Source organism: Raphanus sativus, chromosome 6 (assembly GCF_000801105.2).
Source record: "Raphanus sativus cultivar WK10039 chromosome 6, ASM80110v3, whole genome shotgun sequence".
Classification (NCBI taxonomy): Eukaryota; Viridiplantae; Streptophyta; class Magnoliopsida; order Brassicales; family Brassicaceae; genus Raphanus; species Raphanus sativus.
Window position 1 is genome coordinate 15,738,537 of NC_079516.1, and position 10,348 is coordinate 15,748,884.

Genomic DNA, 10,348 nt, shown 5'->3' on the forward strand with positions numbered 1-10,348 from the left:
ATGGGAATTGTTTAGAAATAGTAATAACATATTTAATAAAAATTAGAAATCCATTATATCAGTTTAAAATATACAAAATTGACTAATTTAATTACCTAAAAACATTGTTTCGTCTAAAATAATCATAAAATAAAATTAAAATTTATATACATATTTCAAATCAAAATAATAATTTAAAGTTGATTTATATCAAAAATTGATTTAAAATATGCATATATTCAAAAAAATTAGAAATTACTAAAATATTTTCCAATAACCATTATTAAAAATTACTAAAATGGGAAAAAAGTAATGACTTATGTTATTAATAAAAATTAGAAATCCATTATATCAGTTTAAAATATACAAAATTGACTAATTTAATTACCTAAAAACATTGTTTCGTCTAAAATAATCATAAAATAAAATTAAAATTTATATACATATTTCAAATCAAAATAATAATTTAAAGTTGATTTATATCAAAAATTGATTTAAAATATGCATATATTCAAAAAAATTATCTTTACTAAAATATTTTCCAATAACCATTATTAAAAAATATTTTCAATGTATATATAAAAATACAACAAAAGATTAATTTCATATATCAACTTAAATTATGGTTTTAATATTTAACATTAAACTTTAAGAATATAATATATGTGATTATTTATATGATGTTACATATAAAATACTATTAATTATATGATTATTTATATGATGGACCAATATAATTAATTATATGATGACATATATATGATACATAATAATGACTAGAGCTGGGCGTTCAGATATCCATTCTGGTTCGTTTCGGATCTGTTTGGGTTTCGGATTTCCAGAGTCAAAGATTTCAGCCCAATTCATATATTTCTAAACTTCAGTTCGAATTATGACTAGGACTCGGCGTTCAGGTATCCATTCAGGTTCGTTTCGAATCTGTTTGAGTTTTGGGTTTCCGGGGTCAAAGATTCCAGCTCCATTCAGATATTTCTAAATTTCAGTTCGAATTATATTCGGATCTTTGCGGGTTCAGTTCGGATTTGGATAACCCATTTAAATTATTTTTTTAAATATATTATATATTTTGAATTTCTTAAAATCTATAAATAAAATAATATAATGTATATAAATCTGAATAACATATGTCATAATACCTAAACTTAACATATAAATTGGTTTGATTTAAATTTTGGATCAAAAATCAATAATTATTTTAAATATTTTTGGTGTTTGAGTGTACTTCCACTATGTTAGATATTTATATTTGACTATTTTTATATATTTTCAAGTATTTATTACAAAAAAATGTAAATTAAAGTGTAGTTTTCAATAAAATTAAATAAAACTTAGTTTTCAAAAAAAAATCTCATGCACCTTTATAATTTAGAAAACATAAACCGCGCGTAGCGCGGTTAAAAAATCTAGTGATATATTAAAGACAAAATTTGGTTCCTAAGAACTAGGCCTGGGCATTTTACCCGGACCCGAAGACCCGACCCGAAACCGACCCAAAAAAACCCGGTCCGGGTAGGAACCGACCCGATCAAATTACCCTATCGGGTCTTGTTGTAGAGGACCCGCGGGTCTTGGACCCGACCCGACCCGAACCCGAAACCCGGCGGGTACCCGAATTAATAATATAAATTAAATAAAATGCATCAATGGGGAGTCGAAGACGGGTTATTTGTCTACATAGCAAAGGGGTCAACCACTAGGAGACAACGAACTATTGTTCTATCTCGCATAGTTTAGTATATATACATATTTTAATATAATAAAAACACAAATTTTAAATAAAATGTCAAATATTTTCGGATATATTAATATTTTCAGATTTTTTTTTGTATTTTTAGGTATTTTTTAGGTTGAACCCAAACCGAACCCGACCCGAACCCGATCCAGAACCGAACCGATAAATTCTAGTTACCCGAATGGGTCCAACTATATAAGACCCGACCCGACCCGGACCCGGTACGACCCGAACCGATCCGGAACCGAAAATTTGAAATTACCCTATCGGGTCCTAAACTCCTAGACCCGAAAGACCCGGACCCGAAAGGACCCGGCCCGAACCCGACCCGACGACCCGAATGCCCAGGCCTACTAAGAACATTGATTTGTTCAGGCAAATTTTAGAAAATCATAGTGATGCGATCTTCATGCCTCCTCATTAGATATCTTTTCGAAATTAAAGTTTCCTAATATGTTGGCTAATTATGAATCATTTAGTACAAATTTACTTCATAGTATTAATGTGCGTATATACTGCTTGGCAGTAACACAAACCTTGCATCAAGGATTATTGAACTATACTTCCATAAAATATGCAAATAATCATAAAATTATATGAGTAAAAACTTCATTTAATAAATATCTTTATTAAAAGTATACTATTTATTTATATTAATATTATTTAAATTTAATTATACATCATATACATAAATAAAATTGATTATTTTGATATATTTACCTTAAAATGATTGCGAACAAATAATAATGATCATTTTATTTATATGCGTACGCCAATTTATTATATAATAGTAATCATTTCTTAGTTATTTAATATATAATTATTTTTTATTTCATAATATGCAGAAAAACATAAAATAAGTAATAAATATAAAATATTTATTCTGCACAAGACGTAGATCTTGCCCTAAGTATCTCTTTAATAATTTTAAATTTTAAATATTTCTAAATCTCAGGTCAAACAAAAGAAAAAAATGAGAATAAACTCCAAATCAATATTTATATCGAGCAATAACTAAAATATGAAAAAGTGACATAAAAAGAGAAAAATATTGAAGATAGATAGGATTGATACGTAATGTAAACTTCTTAAAACCATAATTAACTTTTAAATTTTTAAATCATCATATAAAACCAAGTTGACATAGTTTTATAACCAAATAGTAAGTCTGAGATTCTTCGGCGTAAACGTTATGTTCTTAATTCTTATGCGATAAGTGATTTTTTACTTAAAATATTTTTTTAAAATGGAATCAGCTCATCAATAAACAAATTATATAACTAACAAAAAAGTTTTTAAAAAATTGGTTAGGGACCAAAAATATTAATTCGATTAAGAATTAAAAAAAATATTCATACAATATCTTTTAAATTGTTTTCACCCTACGTAAAGTGCATGTCCTATCCTAGTTCAGTTATAAAATTATTTGTTAACGTAGCTATTGGGTCCAAAAAAATTCAGAACCCCGGACCCGGAAACTCGAACCGGATATTTTATCCTGAATTCGAAAACCCGAACCATAACCAATCCGAAAATATCCGACCCGAAACCGTACAGAAAATTTATAAGTACCTTTTGAATTTTCTACCCGAAAAAACCAGAACCGATCTGAATGGATCTGGACCCAAAAATGTTGATGAGTTGATCTTGTACAAATTTTTCCGAGCCAAGAGTGCCTCTTTTACAGGGTTTCGTGTGTGTTAAGGTGGAGAAGTGAATGATGTAATGCTGATGTCACCCTAGCTCCGTAGTCCCATACCCAGTGTGGTGTGCAGAATGTGTTTGTATCTACTTTGTTTGGGGACAAATAAATGAAATTAATGCCCTTAGTTTTCTCCTCTAAATCCACTTAACCAGAGAGTGACTGACCAACACTTCTTTTTCTTATCTTTCACATTACTTTTGTCTTTTTTCTGATCCTAATAGGTTTTGAACCGTGGAGTAAGCCATGAAACCCTGTAAGCTAACGTTGCTCTCACTCACACCAGAACTTTACAACTTTTAAGATGTAATTTATGTCTATTATAATCAGAAGAACATATCAAATATATTTCAAAGCCAAACATACTTAGGCATGAGAAATCATAACACAAAACAATGGTAGAAAATAGGAAACAAGTCAGAACCATAAAAAAGACAACAAACATGGAACACCGATCTGTCTTGATCCCTATTTCTAAATCTCTATCTAATACTATGAGAGACAATATGCCTCTTCTATTATGTTTTCTGAATACCCTCTAGAAACTTAGTTCTTGCAGAAAGGTCACTCGAAAACCGACCTAATACCGCAACTGTAGCTGTGCTACTTCCAAACTTCTCAATCCCCCTAGAGATCATACAAGTATGCTCAGCTTCCACCACCACGATTATATCCCCATTGACCTGTGGCGAGAATGTCTCTGCTATTTGCCTAGTCATCCTCTCTTGCACTTGGAGCTTAAACCCATAAAACTTTACAATAGACTCTACTACAGACCTCTCAACAGGTTTGGGTCCATCACCACAGAAGTAGCCAACATGCACAACTCCATAGAAAGGAAGCAAATGATGCTCACACATTGACCAAAACTTGATATTCATCTCACAACACAATCTTCTTTCCTTGAGTTTGCAGTGGAACCTGTTCAGTTTCATCTCAAAGTTAACTTTCTGGAACTTCATCATCCATTTTAGGAACCGAGTCGGAGTGGAAACTAGCTCTTTCCTTGAGGGATCTTCTCCCAAAGCTTTCAGAATAGAGACTACAGCTAAAACCATTTCTGAGTCTGTATCTGAAGAGTTTCCAATAACAAACGGGCACCAGTCTTCCACCACAGAGACATCTCTACTCAGTTTCACGCCTTTGAACTTCAAAAGACTCAAAAACTCACACCAAAGATCCGAACTTTCATCCTCAAAGCCCCCTGAACCGGAGGTAACCGTCAACTCCACAAACCCATGGTAAGGATGCGAGCACTGGAGAACCACAGCGACTCCAGAAGGTTCCACCCAATGCTGCAGAGCAGAGCATATCTCCTCAGCTAAACGCTGAGGCTCCTGGAGCCGCTTAGCGAAAACGTCGGCGACTCTAGAGAACTTGCTTAGTCCAAGAACGCGTTGGCCGGAAGGGACGTATCCTATGTGACACTTGACTTGAAAAGGAAGCAAGCAAGATTCACAGTAAGAGTAATGGTCTAGATCTCGGATCACAACAAGACCACCAACCCCTCCTGCTTGCCCATCCTCTAACCCTGTTTCTGGAAACAGAGCACTCTGTACAAAGTCTTGTACTTTCTGTTTATAACCTGAGAAACAGAGCACTCTGTGTCAAAAACTAAACTTTAAGACAAATCAGATTCAATAGATTACCTCTGGTTCCTTGTCGGAGAGCCTTGGCGACACGAAAGGGAGTCTTTTTAATGCCTTCACGATTGAGATCTTCACCAAGACCTTTTAATATGACTCTGACAGCTTCTTGGATCGCTATGGTCTCTGGTTCTAACTCGAAAGCAAGCGGAAAGCAACCGTTTTTCACCCCGTTCTCAACCTCCAGCTCTTCATCTAATAAGTTCATTGACAATCCGAATCTAACCTCTTCAGATTCAGTTTATGTAAGAAAAAGGAACAGACTTTAGACTGTGACACTGGTTCTTCTCTAATTACAAAGAATCTCCTCTCTAAAACTCTCTGTTTTTTTGTTTGGATAATGTGCGGAAGGTGTATAGTGGGAGAGTGGGGTCCGACGTTGATCCGTTCAGGAATGTGTGGATTCGTTACTCAAAAACTATTTTGATGGATCTGAGAGGTTTAGCCTATCACTATCAGCTAAAAAGAAAGTTTCCGTTTTTGAACGTGTAGGCGGCGAAGACCTTTCTATTGTCCTTCTCCCTTTTACCCCTTTTCCTGTTTTCTTTAACCCAACCCTAGTTCGAAACCTTTTTTTCACACTAGTGATTTACAAGGGAAGAGTTAAACTAACCCACCCATAAGCCAACGGACTAAACAAACAGTCTTTCGAGACATAAGCCCACAGTATCAATGTTTCTCCGGAGCCTAACGATTGAGCTACACTGGACACTTAGAGTACATCAAGCAACAGAGCTAAATCAACAAAACAATGTCCCTTAGAGCATGCCCATTGGGGGTTTTTAAAGGGTTCATGGGCTCGGGTTCATAGGGCCGGGCAGGGAAAAATAAATCGAAAATGGGCTAATATCGGTGACCCGAGTCTTACGCATGATCCGTTCTTAGCCGGGTTCAAGACACGTGTTTGTAACCCATTGGCTCCGCGTTTTCGAGTTTACGCGAAGCATTGACCGAGACCATTCATTTTTCTTTTCTTCTTCGATAGCTAGGGTTTGTTTCTCTGAGGCGATTGAGAGGCGATTCTGGTGCGACGGCGATTTCCGAAGCTTTTGACCATCAAATCAACGACGAACGATCTCCTCCACGAGCTCAGGTTAGTATCGAGTAGATTCTCCACAATTTTGAAGCGTTTTGGGTCTCAGGGATTCTCAATCGATTTAGAGTTTTCATATTAGGGTTCAAAATCGAGTTGGGGCTTTCGATTAAGCGTCATGCGGGGTTGTATTTACCGAGTTATGGTTGGTTTATCGGGGATTATAAATTGATTTGGGGATTTAGGGTTAGGGTTCGAAATTGATTTGGGGGTTTTACAGGTTACGGTTCTTAATCGATAGTGTGTGTATCGTTTTATGGTTTTAAATCGTGTAGACGGGTTTATTGTTTCGTTTTCATCATATTGAGTTAATGAGTTTTGTGAATGTTTTGTTTGTGATAGAGATGGATCCCGCAGCAGAGAAAAGAGACATGAAGAGGAACATTGAGTACAACAACAGCTTGATGTATGTTGCTGATTCAGAGTACGGGATACCAACAAGGTGTTACTGTGGTGGGAGAATGATTGACGAGGTTCAGGCGAAGGAGGAGAAAGACACTCTTCCTGGGAAGCGGTTCTTCACATGCATAAACTACGAGGTAAACAACTCCTTCTATCTTTGTTTATATTTTTTGTGTTGTTTTCTTTATTGATTTTGATGACTTGTGTTTTTTAATGGGTTAACCAAAGCTGATGGGATCCATTATCGTCAGCCTTGGGTTCATGGTGTCCAGGAGGAGATCGAGAAGCTGACTAACCGCCTGGAGAAAGCTGAGAAGGTGATCAAGGAGGTGCCCATCCTCAATCAATAGATTGAGTCACTAGAGGTTAGTAAAAGATAATGTTTGCTTTTCATTACTTTTGGTGAAAGATAATGTTTTGATGATGTTTCGTGTTGTTGTTTACATGTACAGGAACAAGTGAAAGTCCTCTCTGGCCAGGTCGATGTTCTCACTGTGAAGGTCGCTGACCTGGAGATGGTCTGCTTCGATTGAAAAGCGAAGGTAAGACTCAACTCTCATATGTTTATGTTTCTGTTTCTGCTTGTGCTTGGATTGAAAATAAAAATATGTTCACCGTATATAAACTGAACTACAAGTAGTTCAGTATTCTCAATACGAATTCTGTTTATTAAATAAACTATAACTAGAACTAGAAGCTTAAACTACAACAGATACAAGTAGTTAACTAAAACTAGATAACTATAACTAGAACTAGAACTAGAAGCTTAAACTACAACAGTTCGATCATAAATTCTATCTGTTTGTTGGTTGGTTGGTTGCTCTGCTGTGATTAATAGCGAATTGTACTGAGCTTTAAATAATGGTTTGCACTGATCTGATAGTTAGAGTTTAATGAAGTTGTTGTGTGATCGATGTTTGGTAGTTAGACTTTAATGTAGTAGCAAATTGTAGTTTAATAACATAGCAATTCCTCATGTAAAACACACACATATCAAACCCAAACCGAAACCAAAATGGAACATCCTCCCCAAACCTCCCAAAGCTCTCTTCAAAGAAGAAAGTGGTCAACCAAAGAAGACGTTGTGCTCATCAGCGCTTGGTTGAACACCAGCAAGGATGCCATCGTGAGCACTGACCAGAAGGCCGGAGCGTTTTGGAAGCGCATAGTGGATTACGTCAACGCAAGCCCTCTGCTCAGTGGCGCCCTTCCTAGAGAATGGAGTCAGTGTAAGCAGAGGTGGGGAAGAATCAATGAGCAGGTGTGCAAGTTTGTGGGCTGCTATGAAGCAGCAGTGAGGGAGCAAGCGAGTGGCCAAAACGAGAATGATGTCATGAAGGCTGCCCATGACATCTTCTTCAATGACATTGGCATCAAGTTCACACTTGAACATTGTTGGAGGGAACTTCGGTTCGATCAGAAATGGAAATCACTCGGTGTTTCCAAAGAAGGTCCCAAGGAGAAAAGGAAGGAAGCTGCGGAGGTGGTGGCTGAGGAGGAAGGTGCGGAGGTTTGGCCTCCTGGTGTCAAGGCTTGCAAAGCAGCCAAACGCAAGAGGCAAGGTTATGATGAGATACATAGCATGCTTGCTGTGAAAAAGGAGATACAGCAACAGAAACTCCTAGAGCGTCTCCTTGCCAAAGACCCTACCCATCTATCTGCAAACGAAATCACACTCATGGACAAACTCATTTCTGAAATGATTTGAGATGGGTTTGTACTTCTATTGATAGGTTGCTTGCTGTTGTGGTTCATGTTGGTTGCTTGCTGTTGTGGTTCATGTTGATAGGTTCATAGATATACATTGTACTTCTTTTGTTTGGTTGCTTTGTGTATTTTATTATGTTTGGTTGCTTTGTACTTCTTTTGTTTGGTTGCAGTGTACTAAATCATTGTTTATTTTGTCTTGCAGGTCACGGGCTGTAGTGCAACTTGTATGGCAGGAAGGAAGGAAGGAAGGTGTTTAACTTGTACCTTTATGTTTGTAGTGTATCACGGGAAGTGTAGTATTTTGTTTGTCTCTACACTTCATTTCAATTCACGGGAATGTACTTGTCTTTATGTTTAACTTTGTACTTGTTTGGTTGCTCACGGGTAGCAACCACATTGAACTTGTATCGACTCTGCCTACTCTATATATTAAGCATGTGTTTGTTTCATAAATTTGCTCACTACTCTCGACTTTACTCTTCTTTACTCTACTCTTTCCTTTACTCTTCTTTACTCTACTCTTCCTTTACTCTTCTTTACTATACTCTTCTCTCTAGCTCTCGACATAACCCTGTCAAGACAACTTTCAAGACAACTGTCAAGACAAGTATACACTCAACTATCAATCTCTATCTCTCTTTGTCATTTTATTACATAGACTACAAGTATACACTCAGCTATCAATCTCTATCTCTCTTTGTCATTTTATTACATAGATTACAAGTAACAAGATATCACATTTTATTATATATATTTTTTTTAAAAGATATGTTTTGTTATTAAAGTAATGAAGATTTATATTTTTTATTTTATAAAAAAATATGTTTCTTATTAGACTAGTGAAGATTTTTTTTAAAAAAATATATGTTTCTTATTAGACTAGTGAAGATTTATTTTTTTTTCAAAAAAGATATGTTTCTTATTAGACTAGTGAAGATTTAATTTTTTTTCAAAAAAAGATATGTTTCTTATTAAACTTGTTGGAATAATTTAATTTTTTTTTTAAATCTGAAGATTTCTTATTAAACTATTGAAGATTTATATTTTTTCATTTGGTTTTGTAATGAAGGAAGAAGTGTTCAAGTGATGTCTTTCTCATCAGATGATGCAGCAGATAAACTAATTGAAGATACGTTTGACCAACATGTTGATAAACTAATTGAAGATTTATATTTTTTCATTTTGGTTTTGTATGAAGGAAGAAGTGTTCAAGTGATGTCTTTCTCAACAGATGATGCAGCAGATTAAAACTTATTAAACAAATTAACAAGCCGAAGAGACGAGCTTATATCGAAAGACATAGGGAGCAAGGCCACGAAGACCTTTGGAACGACTATTTCAGTGAAAATCCTACATACCCACCAGAAATATTTAGGCGGCGTTTTCGAATGACGAAACCATTGTTCTTTTCCATTGTCGATCGCCTGAGTAATGAAGTTCCATACTTTCGTCAAAGACGAAATGCTCACGGAAGGTACGGCCTATCTGCACTTCAAAAGTGTACTGCGGCTATATGTATGCTAGCATATGGTCATCAGGAGATACGTATGGACGAATATCTCCGACTTGGTGAGAGTACCGCACTTTTATGTTTTGGAGAAGTTCAACGAAGCGATAATACAATTTTTTGGAGATGAGTATCTACGAAAACCTACACCAGCTGATCTTCAACGATTACTCGATATCAGAGAGGTACGAGGATTTCCGGGAATGATAGGCAGCATCGACTGTATGCATTGGGAGTGGAAAAACTGCCCAAGGTCTTGGAGAGGGCAGTACACACGAGGTCACGGAAAGCCGACCATTGTCTTAGAGGCTGTGGCATCACAGGATCTTTGGATATGGCACGCATTTTTCGGTTTACCAGGTACCCTAAACGATATTAATGTTCTCGATCGGTCACAAGTTTTCTGACATTATACAAGGTCGAGCTCCTAAAGTTAATTTCACGGTCAACGCCACAATTATCGTATGGCGTACTACCTTACAGACGGAATCTATCCGAAATGGTCAACATTATCCAATCCATCCCACTACCTCAAGGTCTTAAAGCTGAGCTTTTT

The 10,348-nt window shown here is 35.9% G+C and overlaps 2 protein-coding genes across 2 annotated transcripts; one reads left to right on the forward strand and one right to left on the reverse strand.

Annotated features, from left to right (window-relative positions):
- Positions 1-3,721: 3,721 nt before the first annotated feature.
- On the reverse strand, positions 3,722-5,558 carry LOC108837782 (GTP cyclohydrolase 1). The gene is made up of 2 exons (XM_056988316.1): positions 5,084-5,558; positions 3,722-5,019 (listed from the first exon to the last, which is right to left on the reverse strand). Exons 1-2 carry the CDS (start codon positions 5,286-5,288, stop codon positions 3,953-3,955), a joined length of 1,272 nt encoding a protein of 423 aa, XP_056844296.1. The 5' UTR covers positions 5,289-5,558; the 3' UTR covers positions 3,722-3,952.
- A 2,032-nt stretch (positions 5,559-7,590) lies between these two features.
- LOC130495588 (glutathione S-transferase T3-like) lies at positions 7,591-8,283 on the forward strand. Its single transcript, XM_056987004.1, has one exon. The coding sequence runs from the start codon at positions 7,591-7,593 to the stop codon at positions 8,281-8,283; it is 693 nt and encodes a 230-aa protein (XP_056842984.1).
- Positions 8,284-10,348: the final 2,065 nt, after the last annotated feature.

What these genes read in the sequence shown, in the direction of transcription:
- LOC130495588 (XM_056987004.1), top strand. Translation starts at nt 7,591, where the DNA reads ATGGAACATCCTCCCCAAACCTCCCAAAGCTCTCTTCAAAGAAGAAAG.
- LOC108837782 (XM_056988316.1), bottom strand. Translation starts at nt 5,288, where the DNA reads ATGAACTTATTAGATGAAGAGCTGGAGGTTGAGAACGGGGTGAAAAAC. An exon ending in TCTCCGACAAGGAACCAGAG is followed by an intron (nt 5,020 to 5,083) that starts GTAATCTATTGA and finishes TCTGTTTCTCAG; the next exon opens with GTTATAAACAGAAAGTACAA.